This window comes from Parus major, chromosome 1 (genome assembly GCF_001522545.3).
Source record: "Parus major isolate Abel chromosome 1, Parus_major1.1, whole genome shotgun sequence".
Lineage (NCBI taxonomy): Eukaryota > Metazoa > Chordata > Aves > Passeriformes > Paridae > Parus > Parus major.
This window is the reverse complement of record NC_031768.1, coordinates 69,194,148-69,214,541: the sequence shown is the minus strand read 5'-3', so window position 1 is coordinate 69,214,541 and position 20,394 is coordinate 69,194,148. Positions and strand designations below refer to the sequence as shown.

The 20,394-nt window shown below is 38.8% G+C and overlaps 1 protein-coding gene across 2 annotated transcripts in view; it reads right to left on the bottom strand.

Annotated features, from left to right (window-relative positions):
- ATP8A2 (ATPase phospholipid transporting 8A2) overlaps positions 1-20,394 on the bottom strand; it is a 311,266-nt gene that overhangs the window by 192,125 nt on the left and 98,747 nt on the right. For both annotated transcript variants that reach the window (XM_015640721.1, XM_015640731.1), the window contains one exon: positions 3,042-3,214. In XM_015640721.1, the coding sequence (XP_015496207.1) occupies positions 3,042-3,214 (173 nt within the window). The remainder of the gene's footprint in view (positions 1-3,041; positions 3,215-20,394) is intronic.

The window sequence follows — 20,394 nt, the reverse complement described above, 5'->3', positions numbered from 1 at the left end:
AAAGGAACTTTTGAAAACCAGAGACAGGCAATCATCAGCTCAGATCTCATAAATGAAGTCATGAGTTCAACTGCCTTCCAAACAACATTTACTTCCACTGAAAAGTAAGTTTTGCTTGCTCTTGACATACTGACATCCCAGTCAGTGTGAGGAAAGATAATAAGATCTGTCAGTCTCTGGAAAAACTTTTAACAAACAAGGCTTTTTCTTAAAGAGTTGTTTGATTTGATTTTGCTAGCTTTACCAAGTCTCCCGAGGGGTATATTTTTCTCCACTGCGCCAGTGGCCTGCTAGAGACACTGTAACAGTGGAAGACTTAACCCCATCAGAAGATACCATCTCCCGATCTTAATGCAAAAAGGAGCCAGGTTTACTACAGTTTCATTTTAATAGATTACCCCTGAGAACCAAGTTCAACTACAGTTTATGCCTAAAGCCCAGAAAATGAATATACAGTATGTCCTAACTATATTATTTTTTAAAAAATTGAATGGCAAATGCAGCTGAAACTCCCCAGAGAAGATGAAAATGTTTTAGTAAATTTATGAAATATTAAGCCCCACGAATTTGTGCAATGTTGAGAATAGCAAGGAAACTCCTCCTACTGTGATTAAACATCATACCACTAAGTTAAAGAGCCACATCCCCCTCCCAATTAACATTTTTTTTTGAAGACTAACTCTAATTTGAAATGTCCTCTTTGTAAATTCCATTTTAAAACTTCTTGTGAAGTGTAGAGTGCATTGCCTTATTTGACATACAGAGTACTATCAAAAACAACCCAGAGCATTAAAAAAATATGTTTTTCTTCCTTCAGTATCAAGCACCTGGCAAGTGACTGGAAGGTTCCTGAAAAGCCTTAAAGGTTATTAAAAGCATTCCTCTTTTTCCCTGGGGACTTAAAACTCAATTATTTTCATTCCTCCTTTTAAGCTATGAAATTACATCATCTCTTCCCCTTTGATTTATACTTTAAAGTACTTTTTTGCATTGTTCCTCAATTTGCTAATTCATTAATAAATAAAACTCCTGTTGGCTGCCCTCATGAAATACTGGAAGAGGAAATGTCCAGTATTGCATGTCTCTTGGCAAAACAGGACCATTTATTATATTCAGCTAATTATATTAAATATAATTATATATCACATATATTTGATGTGTAATTTTAATAATTTGCTATTTATGATTTGTTCCAGCTACATAAGTCTTTGACTTAACTTGTTAAATCTTCGAGAAATAAACTAACAAAGTGCCTTGGAAGGATCTCTGCCTAAGCATTGTGCTGGAGTAGGAAAGCAGGAGCTTTCAATCTGCTCTGTTTGTTAACTTTCCCTCGAACAGAGCACAACACAGGGTCAGGTCCCCTCTTGGGTACTCAGTGCTCTTGAAGCCCCAGCTACCTTTACTCCAGCCCTCTTAGTGGCCCTACATCGGGGCCTGCTGCGTTCTGAAGATGGCTGCACTTGTGTTAGCTCCCTCCTGTATAACACTTGTCACTCCATGAAACACCTGCAGAAATAAGACCTCTGCTCTATGACTTTGTGTCTTCCTCCTCTAGCCTGCTGCCCAAATCAAAAAAAATTCAGCAGCAGCAGAAGAAAAACTGCTGTCACTGAACACTACAGGGAAGAGCCTGTCTCCCTCATCTTCATTCACATCTACTTCATGTTCATACAAACTGAAACGAACCCCTCTGAGCCTCCTCTTCTCCAGGCTGAACACTTCCAGAACACTGCAGCCCAGGGTAACACCAGTCTGCTTCGCCACTAGGATTCATTGCTGAATTCATTACAGTCAGCTTGTCCACCAAGGACCCAAAGATCCTTCTGGACAAAGGTGCTTTCCAGCTCAGCAATCCCCACAGTTTACTGCTCTAAAGGATTGTAACTCCTTAAGCATTGGACTTTGCATTTCCCCTTCTTGAGCTTCATGAGGTTCTGCTGCTTAGTTCTTCAACCTATTGAAGAACCTCAGAAGGTCAGACAAGCCCTCAATGCTATCAATTACTCTTCAGTCTTGTATCATTTGTTGATGCTTGCTGAGGACATACTCCATCTAATCATCAGGGGATTAATGAACACATTGAACAGCTCTAGCCCCAGTATCATGCAGTACAGCAGTCCAGAAAACAAATGGAAAGAAACTAGTCAGATAAAAAGTCCAAGGGTTCAGCTATTTCAGGTGCACTGCTTTTGCCATGTGATACTTGTACAAGAGTGCACACATAAAAGTAGACTACAAAAAAAGTAGTATAAGGTCTCCATATAGTCATTTCCCACAAAGCAGGCCTTGCTTCTAGAATGCAAATAAAACTTCCTGCCTGCCTAAATCAACAATCCCTTCTAGGTCACAGTTCTCCCCAAATACCAGCAATAAGCACAAACACACACAATCCTCAAATAATATAATCTTTCAAAGTTAAAAATGATGCAGCCTTCCTGCTACACAAAAAGTAAAGTAAGACAGCTTTTGATTTTCATTTTCTTGGGGCTCTTATTTCCTTCCTTCCGAAGCAGGACATAGGACCACGTCTGTCTATGGCTATATCCACAAACAGCAGCAAACTCTGCTGTGACTTAACAAAGCAAGCAGTAGCCTAACATTTTAATAGGGCAAATTGCACATATGCTATCATATGCTCACATAATACACAACTACAAGTCAAGAAAAACTCAAATTCATCAAGAGACCTTCTCTAGAGCTGAGCTGAACAGTCACACAAACATTTTGATTACAAATAACATCCATACCACTCTTTCTCATCAGTGTCTACTATAATCGGGCAATCAAGCACAATGTTTTCTCATGTTCTTTCATCACTTTATAGAAGACAGCAGACTCAGCTGGGACTGACACTGGCAGAGGGAATTGTACTATTTGATTACACAATTTCAATGAAGGACATGCTTCCTCCTCCATAGGAGGACACTACTAAGCAAGCTGCTCTCCAGCATATTTAAATGTGACAGTGTGCATACCAGCTTCCATTTCACAGGCTTCATGCCCACTTTGTTACCCAAAAATGTCACAAAATTCCTTACCTGCAACAAATGACTGCTTTACAGGAAAGTGCCAAGTCTAGAAAGCTCTGCCTGACTTCAAATGAAAGGGCATACTTCAGTGTGTGGCCATCAATAATCAGGGCAATATCATTTTCCTTGCCCAGTGACTCCCCCAGACTGGTACAATGTTGAGTCAGAGAAGCTCTTGTTGCCTGAAGAAAAAAAAAAAACAGAAAGAAAATATTTCTTTCATACAAGAAAAGTGCATTCAAACTACAGCAAGGTATCTCCATACTGTCTAGATAACAGAGCCCAGTACAGATGCATCCAAACTGGCACTGACATGAGCTAGTGTGTTGACAGTATCTCATGCAGACATACTGACTTGTGTCACAAATCAGCAAAAGCTGCCTCTGCCTGCCTAGGAACACGTCTTGTTTCAGAGCAGACTCCAGCATCTTTACCACACAGTTCTGCATGATGGATGTGCCCAAAGCAGTCGTGATACAGCCTTCCCAACTGTAGCCCAAATACATCAACTTTCCTGGGCCAAACAGGTAGAAAAAGAATCAAGGCACTTTTGCACAAAGGGGAAGGTTGAGGGGAAAGAGGAAAAGTTGCTTTGCAATTCATTTTCTCTCACCCCACTCACTAGTATGGTAATCAAACTCACTCTGATTCACTAGAAAACTAGCCCTGAACTGGGGGGCAAATTTACAGATTAGATTAATGAGTGTTACAGAGAACACAGTTCAGCCACTTCAGACACAGATTACCTTTTGCACCTTCTTTAAGAACAACTCCTGGCATAATTCCCTGTTTCCCCATTAAAATGAGAGTGATTAGATTTATGACTTCATGGCATGCTTTATTTACACTGTACCTGAAAATCTAACACAAAGTAGATGACTGTGCTTAAACCATTAGAGACCAGTGCTGGGAAAACAAGGGTAAGTCTTTTGGGAAGAAAACTGTTTTATCTAGTTCTACACTACTGTGCAGTGACAACATTCACAGAAACTCCAAGGATGGTATAACGGATACAGTTTGGGTAATGTTATCAATAATAGAATTTTATCCCAAGAGCCCCTGCCCCTGGGATCTTGGAGTGTCATTTCTTTTTCTTTACTGCTTCCTCTCAGTCTTGCTCAAACATTTTTCTTGCTCTCAAGTGCAGAATTAACCCCTGTGCTTCTCCTGAATGCACACACAGGATTAAATGCTTCTCTGACTATTTGAAGCCAAGGGAGAACTCCCTGCCCTTATTCCCTGTCTAGCACTTGGGGCACTTCAGAGGGAACACCCCTATTTCTCACCTGACCCAAAGGAGGGTGAAGGCCAGGGCCCAAGCACTTCTCCCTACAGAGACAGAGGAGAATCTGAGGGCAGGGTTCAGGAGGGTTGCTGAAAATCCATCATCTATTGCTCAAAAGAAAAAGCCACAGGAGAACTTATAAAAGGCGATATTTCTCATCAGTTGAGGTTACTATTCTCTCCATAGCTTATTATCACAGCTACAGATAAGTCTCATTCAATTCATGCCCTGGTCATGGAACTTACTCATCTTACACGTAAGATGACACAGAATTAGTAACACTGTTAATAATACACCAGAACAGTATAAATCAAGGATTACAGATTAGGCACTGCATTTTACCAGCACTTTGTAAAACTCTCAATCTACTCCTCCATATGTGGGGCTAACTTACAACCTAACAGCTTACACAGTAAAAAAACCATGAATTATTATTTCTGTTTCTTCCAACTGCTTAAAATTGCTGTGTTTTAAAAAAGAAAACCAACTATTGCTCCTATAGGCCAGTGCAATTAAGGCAAATAAACCAGACCCCATTCTCCTGGGTATATAATGAAGACCTTCCAAGCAAGCACAGGAACAAACATTTGGAAACCATGGGGAACTATATCATTCTGTGGGCAACTCATTACTGGTAACTAGAGTAAAAAATCCTACTTTGATCCCTCGCTTTTACTCTGTGCTTGACATCAAGGGATAACTTTCTTTGAGTCACATCAAGCAAGACTAAATCAATCCTTTACTAGAACAAGCATGATGAAGCAGAAATCAATAGTAATCCTAAGGAAGTATCTGGATAAACTCACACCTGTGGAATACACCCCTGCCTTTTTTACTGAGTATCCATCAAGCCTAAATGCTAAGTTTGTCAGGAGTTCTGACAGAAATAGAATGTTAGGAACAAATATAGCAAGCTTTTCACTTAGCCATAATAAACTTGGTTTTCCTTCCCAGCCCCAGAGCATCCAGCTGCTCTGGGGACACCCAGAGAGGTGCCTGCCAATCAAACCTTATGGTACTGGCATATCAATTTCCATCAAATATTAAAAATATACAGCTTTACTTAAAAGTCAGAAGGTGCAAAAAATGAAAAGTCCATCTGTTTAGTAGCCCTGATTCAGAGGGTTATTCTAATAAAAATGGACACTTCATAAGCACATGTTTAAGTGGTCAGTTGAATCAGAGTAACATTATCAGTTTAGAGCTTTATAAGGGCTTAAAAACTCTTTCATAAGACCACCAAGTGTCTTGGTGGTCTTATGAAAGAGAACAAATATGAAAAAAAAAATCAGATTGTAACAAGTCAACTACAGAGCTCAAATTGAAAAAGCTAAGGAAATCAGGTTTTAATTTATTTTTATTCTACTTTAAACTTTTGCCATGATTGCGGGGGGACTTGTTTCTAAATACATGAATAATTCTGACAAATGCATTTAAGGGTTAAGGCTGATACGGTCTCTGTGCTTGAGTTAAATTCAAGACATAGTCCTATATTCCATAATAAACCTATCCCACCTGCTCTTCCTGTTTGTTTTTCCATTTCCATTTTAACAAGTCACAACCACAAATACAAACCTTCAGCAGAACATTTACTCACATTACTGCCTTAAAATAAACTTTCAGATTTTATTGTTCTCTTGTGCACATAGTTTCCATAGAGAACATGCAGTAACATTATTAGTTCACTATTATAATCTTCATAGCAGACTACATTTGTTGACAGACAGAAAACAAAAACATCCTGAAGCACAGTTTGTGTGGTCTACTCTGGATTGTACACTCTGTATCTTTAACAAATCTTGTGATAGCATGCTTGTGTAGTCTCACTTCCTAAAATCTCAGGAAAAATCCCTGCTGTGCCCAGCTTCTTCCAAAGACCTAGTTAAAAGGAAGGGTGCAAAACATAAGGCCACAAAGCCTAGTGAAGATTACTTTATGTTAACAGCAGTAGTCCAGCTACAGGACTTGTTATCATGTTGCTCTGTTCCCTCTCTTTTGTGATTCCTACAATTGATCAGACTTCAAACAGTTGGTTATTTAACTGCTTCTGTGTACTCCCAAAATTTAGCTGGGGATGGAAATACCAGTTCAAACACAGTTGTGTTTCCTAGGTACAATGTGACACCTGCTTACATAATGATACAAACCCATGGTTTACAGACCATGAAGTGGATACTCAAAACATCAGTAGAGTTTAAAATACTTATTTACCAATATTGGAATATGTATGCTGTAATAAAATCAACTCTACAACAACATGGACCTCCAAATTCAACTCAAATTTTCAGAGAAGAATTTGCACACTTTCTCTCAACAGTAGGGAAAGTCTTATGGGTATCCACAAAACCACTCTAGCTTTCTTCTACTCTTAAAACCATATCACAGTGCTAAAAAAAAGCAGTATGGACATTCATCTTGCTAAACAGTGCAACAGATGAGGCAGTGCATGGGGTACAAAGCAGGCTGTATTCCTGAAAATACATCACCTGTAAGGTTCTTCTAAAGCCAGAAGTAGAAATATTAGCAGGGAGGTTGTTTTGTTTATTAACTCACTGAAAACAGCACTATGGAAAGAAGACCCTGAAAATAACACATTTCTAAAGCCCAATTTTAAGAGTTCATCCCTTCCTTAGCTTTACAGAAGCGGAGGATATAAGGACACTAGCTGAGAGCCAGGCAAACATTTAAAAGCCAAAGACTAACTGTGAATACTTCACTAGTTCACATTTCAAAAGAAATAGTACCAACATCTCCCAGTTTAGAGGAAGCTTGAGTACTTTCACAATACAGGATCCTCTTCAAATTCATCCTGTACACACAAAACCATTTAGCAAATGGATCATGGAAGATCAGATCGCAGTTGTACACCCTCAATTTCCTCTTTTAAGAAAGATCAAAACTAAGAGAAAAACTAACAAAGAGGCCCATCAATGGCTGTTGCTTAATATTGCTGCAGTGCTCAGCCTGTGTCACGTGCTGATTTAAACAAATAAGAACACACAGTGTGACTACTCCAATGACACCTCACAGCCATTCTTAAAACATGTCAATCAAATGACTGTCACTGATCTGACACAGTGGAACTTGCTTATTTAATAACACCACAATTCTGCTTGATGAATATAATCTCCTACCATGCCAAGAAAAGCATTGCATGGAGGACCCAGAGATATCAGATGGCTCACTCAAATCATTTTCATAACTTTAATTTCATGAATCGAACTTCAACCTGAAATTCCTTCAGTTAGCCAAATAATTTAAAAGATCTCAGCACAAAGAGTCCTTAATCTGCATAGCAAGTCTCAGGTTATCACACATTCAGACCAAATCTTGCCTCCAGATATACGATAAACAGATCATACCAGAACATTGTATCCAGGGCCAGCTGAAAGCCCAGATGAATTCACCCATCAGGTGCTGTAGAGAACGATTCAAAGATGTTTCTAGTTCTGCAACGAATTTATTATGCAGGAGCCAAGAAACTTGGTTAAATAGGAAACAATATACACCCCAAAGGAACATCTGTCCTGTCATCTGTATATCTATCTCCAGGCATATTCTACATAGTTTAAAAAGAAAAATTAAACAGATCTTTTCATAATCTTCATCTGATCACAGAAAAACAATCTCCAAACGTGTCAGTCAGATATACCATCTCAAGCTGTGTAAAGGGCTGCAGGTACTTCAAGCACCTGCAGGATCAGTTCAAGATCATGGCAAGGAGGAGCTTCAAAGAGCTGACTATTCAAAAAGTACCTGGTTAAGTACTCAAGAGAATTTAATGTCACATGTCGGGTGGCTTCCCACTAAACTTCAGGCTCTCAGCAAAGCAGCATCTTTAATATGGAATATATATGAAGTCTCCCCTACAATCCCAGAGCTGGAGAGGCTTTGGAGGGGGGGAGGAGAAGGAGGGAAGAATTAGGAGCAAAGAGAGGTTTTTGCCAAATTAAGAATTAAAACCAGCTTGATTAAGACTTCACTAACTAGGCATCTCCCACCTTGCAGATTAAATAACATGGCAGTGTGTGCTGCCAGAAGTGGTGATCCTCGTATCAGCCTTCTGAAAGAAAACCTGAAGTATCCTGCATTACTTTTTCTTCACATTAAAGAGAGAAATTCTGATTTAGCAGTGGCATTTTAAAAATGCCAATCTTCACTGAATCTTGACTAACATACTGATTCATTTAAAAAAAAAAATCAAGAAAAATTACAAAAGTCTCAGCATTTTCAGACCAAAGAACTGACATGCTAAGTAGTTATCCAGTGCAGCATGGTTGCCAAAGGCACCATCTTGAAAGCCATGAGCCTTTTGCAATCCTTCTTTGAGTTCCAAGAGGGCAAAGCTGACAGCATAAGAAACAACTACAGTCAAAAGGGCAATTCATCAAATGTTCTTCAAATGTTATGAAAGACAATACCACATTTGTTCAGTTTGACATCTTTCAATATTTCTAACTTTAGCAAGAAGCATGTGTGTCCTGGGACAACCAAAGATTTCAAATTTTATAGCCACGACCCTGTTCTTTTCACACTAAGAACAGCATTAAGCTTATTACACAATTTTCATTTAGTCCAGAACTGCTCTGTGTAGGTGACTCTGTCTATTGCTTTCAATAATGTTAGATATTTGACCAGAGAAGTGTTTATGGTGCACATTAAGATAGTTTATATCTCATACCACAGAAAGGGCAAAGAAGAAATGCTTGCTCTGGACACCAAAACATCTGTAAGATTACTAAAATCAACCTTACTCTGCCAAGAGGAAGCAGTCTGTTAGTTTTGCTAATAAGCTAGAATGATTGTCTTTATATTTTGATATTTTAGCTTTATTAAATTAATTCAAATGAACAGACTTTTTATTTCCTTCTACTTTTTCTCTTTGGAATACAGTAAATCAGCTTTTCCTGGAAACAAACAAAGCAGAAACCCACTCTTGTTTAGACCTTCAGGAAGTTACGTTTCTGCCAAATAATTACTTGGAGATAAAAGCCCACTTCTCAACCTGATGGATAAACCTTCAGATCAAGGAGACACCACAACCTGCTTTAGATCATGAAGATCTAGGATCCTCTGTTACACTGTCTGAACCACAGGCTTCTGGGTTGCTCTGTTTTAAGCTGTCAACCACATCAATGCCCCCAAACAGCTGAAGAGAATTCAGCCATGGAAATAACAATGGTATGTGCTATGTGACACACAAGCCAGTCTATCATTTACCCCTCACTGCCCCCAAAAAAGAGGGTATTTTCTCCTTATATGAAATCACAAGACATTTTGGGCTGGAAGGACTTCAAAGATCATCTAGTTCCAACCCCATGCCTAGATTAGGTTTCACAGTGCTCCATCCAGCCTGGCTTTGAACTCTTCCAGACATGGGACATCCACAACTTCCCTGATCAACCTGTTTCAGGGTCTCATCACCCTCAAAGTAAGGCATTTTTTTCTTAACATGTAATCTAAACCAAACACTTCCAGTTTGAAGCCATTCCCCCTTGTCCTGTCACTGTATGTTCCTGTAAAAAGTCCCTCTCCAACTCTCTTGCAGGCTACTCCCTTCAGGTACAGGAAGGCAATTAGGTCACCCCTAAGCCTTCAGGTAGAATGCTTTAAAGATTCAGATCTCTGCTACAGATACTGGCTTTTTATTTATGTCTCTATCTCTGTAGTGGGTTTTTTATATACACAAAGTAAAGCGTACATATATTATCACTATTATACCACCTTGGTTGATACAAATAAAATACAGTTATCCTGACTCAATGAGATCAGCACTTTCCTGAGACAAAGAACAGCCACAAGATGCAGCCAGGACTACATCAAAGGAGTTTTGTCATTGCTAGCAGGTAAGGAATCCATGTTTATTGATGTATAAAAGACTGATTGTCACAACAAAATACTGATGAGAGCTCATCTCTTCTCCAGAAGAATGCTATACATAAGGAATGCATAATACTGAGTAGACTGATTTGTACAAAACAGGATTGCCTCAAGATGCAGTTACCTTTCCAGTACAGACATATTTGACACATATGCATGTGTCAAAACTAGTCTTCACTATGACAAAATTACTTCATATTTTCATGTCGCATTACATGTGTAGTCTGGAAAAGAGAAAGTTTTGATTTTACCCTTTCATGTAAGGTAACATCAATTTGTAAGACATCAAAATAAAGCTGGAATGACAGAATTTCTCTCTCTAAAGACTAATAAAATTTAAATAGGGCTAGCGGAAGCTATAGCTTCAATTATTTGTACTCTTCCCCTCTTAATTTCCTCTCCAAAATCCCCCTTTAAAAAAAAAACCCAGCTGCTACTAGCATCTGTGCAGTTAATAGTTCAGTTGGATGGTAGTGTAAGTAACAGAGGCCATGCCTCTGTCAGAGTTCATAGCCAAAGTTATTCCCATACTTAAGTAAAAGGAAACTGCTTTGAGAATTAAGCCAAACAGCAAACTGTAAACTCTAAGCTACTCGAGTCAGTCCCACACATACAACAAGCCAACCTGTCATATTAGTCTTCCTTTCAAGTGCTTGCATACTATCAAATCTGTTTCTCCAAGCAAAGCCAAGAAAGGTTCAGAGCCACTGAGTAAGACAGGCAAGCTCTGTAATAAAACTGACTTTTAAGAAGCAGATTGCTTTTAACCCAGGTTGTTTGCTTAAAGCCCTGGTTTTGATTTAGAAACAATACGTGTATTGAGCAGAAATATGAGAGAACTCGCAGTTCCTGAAATACCCTTTGAGATTTTTCTTCTACCCTGACAGCATGACAAGCATCAGAAGTTACTCACACTCCTTGGAATATGTATTTTTCCCTTTTACCCAGGGCTGACTAGGCAATAAAACAACATAGAAGGGGGTTTCCAGAAGGATCTGATACAAGCTGTACTCCCATGACCTTTCCTATTCCCCAACAGCCTCTCAAAAACGGAGAACACGTACATTCATTGATTGTTTCCATGCAACTGAGATCACTTTGACTCCTTAAAGAGTTAGGTCAGGCTTCCTGCCCTTTGGCAGCTGCTCAGTGGTAGGCAGGGTGCAACAGTCTGTCCTGGACGCTTCATTCCTGGTCTTGGTCCCATCTGTGCCCTCTCAGGACTTCTAATGAAGCAGAGCCTAGCAAGCAGAGAGGAAGGCAGCATTCCCTTGCAAGCCAATTCCCAGCTCCTTACCAGACAACTGGAAAGAGGCACTCAAGCCTGAACATACTCCTGTTTAAGACTAACAGCACCTAAATTCCCCCACAAGGGCAGATGAAGGGAATGGAACACATTGAACAAGGAAAACCCTACATGTGCCCTGAAGGACAGGGACGTGGACATTCCCACACCTGGGAAACACAGACTCTCAGAACTTCTTCAACAGAGATCAAAAAGCTGGAATAGCAAGGATATAGGGAAACTGGATTTTCCCTCATGTCCCAAAACGAAAAGCCAGAGCTCTATACCTCTGTATCCAAGCAGAGGACAGTAGCAAGTGCTAACCTTAAGACTACAATATTTTAAACCCATAAATTCCTGTGCTAAAATACAGGTACATATCAGGGAAGGGCAGAAACCCTACTGGGTTACACAAGCAAGATGCTAGGAAACATTCCAGCTAGATCACAGAGATCTTCACTATTTGAACACTCCTAGATCTGTAGGCTCAAATAACTCTCATTTAACAACTGAAAGTAACAGGAGAGCTATCCAAAACACAAGCACTGGCACCACGCATAAATTACGAAAACTAAAGAATTTAGTGTTATAATATCAGAATACCAGAAATCCAGATAGCTGTGTGTGTTTGTTCAGCTGATACAAGACCCATAACTGAACTATCTACAAAACATTAGATCATGAAATGAGAAAAGCATGACAAAACTACACATGCCAACCTGTCAAACTACAATTAGTTTTGCTAAAATAAGATTTGTCATGATGTAAACTCTTCTGTTGTACTTTGATTACAAAATTAGTACTTCAGAACAATAACATCAGGTAAATACCTCAAGATTGTCCAACTTTAACATTTTTGTCAGACAAAGTCTGAAGATTAGATTTTCTAAGAGAACTTTACCAAGATCAATTCATGCTCAATGCTACTTACGTTTAAAACCCCAAAAGAAATGCAATCCTTCTCTCTCGCAATTTGAGCACCGTAGATTACAGCGACAAAAAGACAAAAATTGCTGCCCAGAGAGCTTGTGGAAACCCCATCCCCAGACACGTTAAATAAAGGCCAGGTTGAATGGGGGCCTGAGCAACCTGATCCAGGGAATGGTACCCCTGCCCATGGCAGAAGGGGTTGAAACTAGATCTTTAAGGTCCCTTCCAACTCACACCATTCTACAGTTATACGAAAAATATAAAGTTCTGAAAAAGCAAATATAAACAAGCTTTCTTTGAGCAATTAGTTTTAATTTGACTGGCAGCAGATATATGAGCAATGGGGCAAACTAGATGTGGCACAGATCCAAATCCCCAGTCTTGCCCTCAGTTCCATCCTTGAGACAGGGCACAGGGCAGGCAGCTCCTCAAGCTCATCCTTTGCCACAGGGCACATGAAGAGCCAGCAGCAGGATACAGCCTCCCCTCACCTCCTCAAGTCTCTGGAGAAGTGGGGCCTGGGTATATGGACAGCTGCCCACAGGCAGTCCAGAGGTTGCCATACAATTGTCACTTTTTATATTGAATTATACTTCAATTCGAAAGTCAAAATAATTGTTGTACCTATCTTATAAAAAACATTTGCTCCTACAGCACAGCTTCAACTACTCAGACGAGACTAGGTTCAATGATAAAATCAAATGGTTGGAGGCTCCTAAAGAGCCTGAAGCCTATGTAAAGGGTTTTAAAAATGTGAATATGAGACAGTAACATGAGAACATGATAAAATATGAAAAGCTAAGGGTGTATAGGAGATGCTGGTACATGGCATCAAGAGCTTTCTAAATATGAGCCACTAGCCAGCCTGATATTATTTTATGCTACTTGTCTCTCTTAAATACTATTACCTTCTCAGCACAGGGTATACATTTAGGGAAGGGTGATGTGCATGAACAAACACACATCTCCTGACAGCAGCTTCAGACAGGCAGCACTGCCTGGTCATGGTCTGGGCCTTTCCACCATGATAGTGGTAGAAAGGGAAACAAGCAGGAACAAGGGCAGCTTTGCCAAAAGGAAGCAAAACTCCACTCACTTGTTCCCTAGTCATTTTCTTAGCTAAGATTATTTGGGAGGGTGCGGGGGGGGCAGTAAAGTTTTGAGCATTTCAAGCACTTCCAAGTAGCACAGAAATAGAAAAATGGCCTTTGCTAAACACAGTCCTATTTAATGCTACGTGAAGTGACATTAAAAGGCTATTTGCCCTTGCCATCACATCACATGTTTAAGGCAGTTTCTTCACCAGCCATAGTTCAGCCAGAACTGAAATTCCAGACACACTGCAAATCCAAAGGATTACATGTGTTCAGTTTACAATTTTGTGACTTCCTACTTTCAAAGCTACACAGGAGACAACAATCGCAGGCAGTGTGTTTGAGAGGAATGGAGATGCATTTGCTCGGTTCAGAGCCTGAACAGTTGCATCCAAGGACCATTCTGTAAGAGCTCTCCTGATGCCAGACACTAAGGTTAGCTTTCAAATAGCTTCATACAACTGTTTTGGTAATCTTGAAGTTCCAATATTGTATATAATCTATGGGAGAGTTCCCAAACAAATAACTACTCATTGAAACAGTATTGATATTCTATAACCTTATGATCATTGTAACAATTGGTTTCAGCAATTTAATACTTTAGATATAAAACAAAATCCATAAAAGCCTTCTCCCAACCAAGTTAACAAATGCTTTACTTGGAGCAATGAATTCTAGCAAGAATCAGAAATCCCAAAAATAAGCAGTTTTTCAGACTGTATGCAAGACTCCTGAAAGTGAGAAATGCTGAGCCCCATTTATCCCATTTATACTCTCAAGTATCCAGACACTGCATTCCCTCACTAAGCTTATTCCATTAGCTGAAAAGATGATCATGTTCACCCATTAAAAAAATTCTATGCAAATACACTCTTTCAAAAGACAAGCACCATAAAGATTTTCAGAGCTCCAATGCCAATGCAGAGAAACACACAGGAAAGGTAACAATATTCACAACTCCCAGACCAAAATATTCATTCTTACATCACACAGCCTTTCTGATTATGTGAACTGAAACCATATGGGAGATAAGAATTCAGCCACAATGATTTTGGACATATAAATCAGGGCAGAACATCATCTTTTGGATGACACTAGCAGAGTTAAACAACAAAAGGCATACCTTTAAATAATATGGAGCAGTAATTATCCTGGGTTTGGCCAGTGGTCGTCTCTGCTACAAACACATCTATACTTTGCTGCTTCGAGCTTCCTTCAGGCCCTAGTTAACCTTTGCTCATAAAGCATGACATGATCCAAAAATGCTTAATGGAAAAGAATATTGTAACCAGCCAACTGAACATGTGAGCCCAAACTCAAGATAACTGAACCTGCATGATGAGGCAGCAGACATGGTTTTAAAACCACACTGGCCATTTTTATAGTAGACTGTATTCAATGTCATATTAGGATAAAAAGCCCCTCACAACCACAAACTACCAACCAAACAAAAAAAAAGACAAAATCCCACACCAAACATTTTTCCTCCTATTTTAGTCCATGTTATTTAGTATGTTTAGTTTGTAAAATATGAAGTCTATTGTACTTCATATTAATACCAGGCTTCTGTTGAGCACACATATGAAACAAGCTTCCTTAGATAAAAAAAAAAAGAAAAGAGAAAAAGAAGAAAAACTAACACAGCAGTAATGACAGTGTGTCAATTAATAGCCAAAACCCAAGTAAGAAACCAAGCAATTTAGCACAGGCTTCTGTGATGAAAACAAGAGGCACTGCAGGCCTTTATGTTCACTGAGTAGACAATGCACAGCAGTTAGGGCAGTGGACAGGCAAGGTAACTAATTCCATGTGCAGAGATTAAGGCAGTCTAAGTAGGCGTGTTTTGTCTTTTGCAAAATTAAAATATGTGCTAGATGCATGCTTGGTCCTACATGACTACCACTGTTTTGAATAATATTTAGTTTAAGATTTTCCCATAGGTGACCACCGAAAGAGGTTATATTGAAGATCTATGCTCATGGGAGATGACTACCCTCCTCTACAACATCTACAGCAACAACTTTTTATTGCCTTCAGCACAGCACCTCAGCTCCCAGTATATTGACAAATAGCAACAATTCCTTCTTGGCAAACCTATTTTCTAACATCTACTGCCAGAATTATCTCTCTAATTTGCAGGTTTCTTTACTGAAGGTTCACTTGGCTCCTGGATGCTAGACAAGCATTTGTAATTTGTGTTTGTAATCTCAAGTAGCTAAATAATTTCCATTTCTTAAGAAGCTTCACCTACTTTCCTCATGCAAAAAAAAAACCCACCCAACAAACTAAACAACCATCTGCTGCCTCTCTCCCTCTACTGGATTTCTTCTCTCCTTACTTGGCTTCTCAAAAATACTTTGCCTACCTGCATTAAAGGGTTCAATAAAATTGCTAATATCAGGTAGTGAACCAACAGAGGAAAGTGGATCTTCTTCCAGCTACTCTATAATTTGCCAGACTTTCACAAATAACCCATTTTATCCCTTCCCCTAGTAAGAGGCTTGCTTATTCCTTGCAGATTTAAAAGCAACAAAACATTAAAACCGACATGTATTTGTTGGCAACTGCCACTGTTAGGAATGATTGCATGGCAAAATGCATCTAGAGGCCATAGGGCAGCCTGAACATAGATGCTGGTATTGTTTGAAATTCTCTATAATGTATTATGAACTAGGGCTGTACCACACCATTTCAGATAAGTATAATTTACAGTTCATCTCTGCATGATAATGGACAACATTTTAATTTGGCTGATCCTAGTCCTGACAACTTAAATGTTCTATTCCCATCCTCACTTAGTGCAAACAGACATTTCCTGGACATCCACAGGTAGCTCAGGAAGCCAGAGTACCTCTGCTGCTGCACTGCTTGAGTCTCACTGCTTCTAGTTCTAGAAAGAACTAGAAACACATCTTATTTTCCAGGCATTAAGTGTTGCCCAGCAAAGATACTGGTATCCACTCAACTAAGAAGCTGGACACAACACCTGATTTGCTTTCATCATGACAGCTTTTTTACTTCTTATTTTTTTAAAGATAAGAATATAAAGAAAGCCGTAGGCAAGCTTCTCTTTTCTAGTCAAACAAACACCATTCCCTGAAGTGAATACTAACTTTTCAAAGACCTCTTTTTCCTTGAGTTTTAAAAACACACTTAGTTTCCTATAAGTTTACCCAATACATCTGAAGTTTTTATTAAAGTTTATCTAATAAATATGATACCCACTTCAATTACTAAAAATAATTTTAGTAAGAAAACTCCACAAAATCATCAAGATTATGTTTCTTTTTTAAAATTAAACCATCCCAGTAATTTCCCTAAAGATTTAGTGATACAATAGATTTCTTTTATTAATATTTACAGAACCTATTAACTCTGTCTATTGAACTGCAGATTTTGTCTGTCAAGCCCTGGATGGAACTAGAATTCCCTTGAGAAGCTGATAGTATTAAACCTACTATACGCAGACCAATTAAGTTTTAATAACCTGAAAAGAAAATACAAGTTTTTGAAAAGTCAGCCAGTTAAGCTGTGAACCCATCCCCCCTTTCCTTATGTTATTTACAGGTAAGTAGTGAAACATTAATTCTCTAATCCAGACAAATATTACCATACCAGCCTAGATCTCACAAAGCCCCTTAACCATTAATTATCTTTATTCATCCACATTTTTCTAGAGTTCTACTGAACTCCATATCCAACCCCCATGCACCCTGAGAACACAGAATTCTTGAAGCCAGGCAACTTTGGTCACCATTAGCCAGGTAAGTGGTCCCAAGTTATACCACAGAATTTGATACCTTGTCTTTCTACAAATAGCTCTATCTTCTTGTTTCATTGAATTCTATACTCTAGACAAGAACTTGAATTAGTAACAGACAGCAAATTCCTCAGCCTTTCAAATCAGAGGAAAGATTCACTGTGGCTAGCTTGAAAATCTGAAGTACAAAATAAGCATACATAGATACCACCAAAACTCAACATGATGGAAGCTTCAGGAGGACCTCTGAATCACCACGGCTCTAACACTCATTCCCAAAGCTCTCAGAAAAAACATTATATTCTAACCCTCCAGAACTGTGACTTTTAAGCCCAGTTGGAACATGGGTTATAATATTTTAGGATTTGGGAACTAGCTGGAAATTCAAGATATCCAAATCAGTTTTGTCTTGAACACATGGAGAGGAGAGATTGCAAACACTACTGAAGATGTGTAGAGGGTAAGCTAATTAGAAACACTTAGTAAATATGAAAGAGTAACACTAATCCTCTAACATCACTATGTCAGTTAAAAATTAGAGATAGTGTGAAAATGCACCTTGACATTCTTTCATTAAAGAAAAGCTTACAACAATTGTGACAAAGTTATATAAAAATCCTGGATATTTCTACAAGATTCCTCTGACTGGTTCTACTCTATGCAGAAGGTTAAAAAGCAGAGGGAATTTACACTTAGTCAGGTATTAAATTCATACAGCTGCAGAACTGCTTAATTCTAGTTTCTGACAGACCAATCAACCCAGAGAAATTCTGTGGGACGCTTTCTATCTTCAACCAGATGTAAAACATCTTTTTTTTTTCCTTAATTCCCCTGTGAAGGAAATGTATTCTTTTATGTGACTGATGAGAAGGCTTGGAGCAATCAAGCTTCAGTTGCAAGAATGAGTCTCTAATTATTATGAAAAATGAAACGATATTTTAAAAATTATTTAACAAAGTAGTACCAAGTCAGCATTATAGGAACCACAAAAGTAAGACCACAGATACCTGTATCTCTCTGTTTTCTGAATACATGATCAAGATATACCCTGTCACCCTGAAGCAGCTAGTTCTCTACTGTCTTCATTAAGTTCACACTCAGATTAATAAATCCTGTTGCTTTAGGCTGGCTCCACACCAATAAAGGAAGACTGCTTATTCTTAAAACCCCCAGACAAACTTGCATGAACAAGTTTCTGCCAATGAAAGCAGAAGATCAGATATGAAAGTATCTTGAAGAAGAAAGGACTATTTAGTTCTTACCCCTCAAAACAAAAGACAAATTTTAATTCTTTCTACAGATGTGCAGTATTAGCCACGCCAATTAAGAGGATTATTATCCAAAACTTATCTATACATCAGACACCAGCTTAATCCTTTTCCTCTAAAATTGCACCATCGTGCTTTAATATCAGAAAAAACTGCATTTCATGGGTAGTGTCTCATTTAAAAAAATCCATTTAACATTTGATTACACATCCTTATATTTCCATGGTCTCTTGTGCTTAACAGAAATAAGCACATCAGTATGCTGCAGAGAATCCCATCTTCAAAGCCAACAGATACTTCCCTCACCATTCAGCTGAAGCCATGCTTCTATCGTTACCCACACAACAGAAAACAGATCTGGATAGTACTCTGTGATCATCTATTGATATAAGCCTTCACATATGTAAAGATCATTAGCAATTTTAAGAGAAATGGTGTTTGTTTGCAGTCATTTTCCTCTAACATATGAGAACTTTTACAAACGAGACAGCAATTTTTAGATGGAATTCAGGGAACACATTCTTCCTTTCTATTTTTATGTAATATGATCTATTCTGTCCTATAGCATGGACAAGGCATCAGCCCACATCTGCTAAATACCAGCTGCCTAAAATTGGCTCTTGTCAGAAATGACCACTACTACAACTTTAAATATGAATGGAAAAGTTACTTTGAAAACAGTGTGTTTGAGTTTCTTAAGAGGGTTCCCTAGCCTTCCCACAGCGCAGTTTCCACTTATAGAAAGAAGAGTTATTCAGTAACATTTTCTTAGCACTCCTAAGGGTCCTTGCATTCCTTCAGGTCCACGTACCCCCACTTCATCCAAACCAACTATCACAGTGCCAGAAAACACTAACAGAAAAAACAGAGCCACAGATAAGGGAGAACAGTCATTAATGAATTCTGGAAAGTGAAAAGCAGGATGAAACAAAAATACCAGCCCAATTCATTCACCCCTCACAGCTCAAACCTATTAGTATTACTTCCTGAAAAAGTGGTAATCTAATACTTAAGTTACACAGTCCTGTGTGTACTTAAACCTACAGGTCTAGGTAACACCTATATTCTTTCATTTATAATTCTACACAGTATACTCAAATCAAAGCAGCTTTTCACACGAAGAGCTGTATATTTTCCACATCCATACAATTAACTTTCTATGCAGATTAGCAAATACCTGGAGTTATGAAAGATCCTATTTGTTCCTCAAAAACAAACAAAAAACCACTAAATCCCTTCTACCTAAAATTTTTCAAGACTTACCTGATTACTAGACTCTGTTCCTTATGTAACTCCTTATTAGCTTGATGTATATTTCTAGATTATGAAAAACAGAAATTTAAGCAATAGTAAAAGCTTTGTACAATAGAATGTGTATTCTTTCCCTAGCTTTCCTAATTAGCTCCCTTTGGAAATCCCCAGTGGTAGAAGTGCTGATTACAATTCCAGGCTGAGTGGTAACTGGAGTAACTTACTAGCCACAAGGCACTAGAGAACTGTTGCAGATGCCCCTCTGAAGGGGAGCCAATCCTTGGCTCAAACTGAGCTTCCTCACATTGACCAGTTTTCCAGAATATTAACTTAGTCTGAATGCATGTGGGCAGATGATAGCAGGGGAGAGAAAAGCCCACACAACACACAAGATGTACCTTCAAAGCACTTACATGGCATTAGCAGTACCAGGCTTGTTCTTGTCTTCCCAGCAGTACCTGCATACCTCATTATCTTTTAGTACAGCTGAAGCACACATGATAGCAATGCCTTGGAACATTTTGAGTCTTAGGTAACTTTTGTTTTAGTCTGAAAAGCTGACAGCACCTTTCGGCCCATTCTTTGGGAGTAATCAGCATGACATCACTG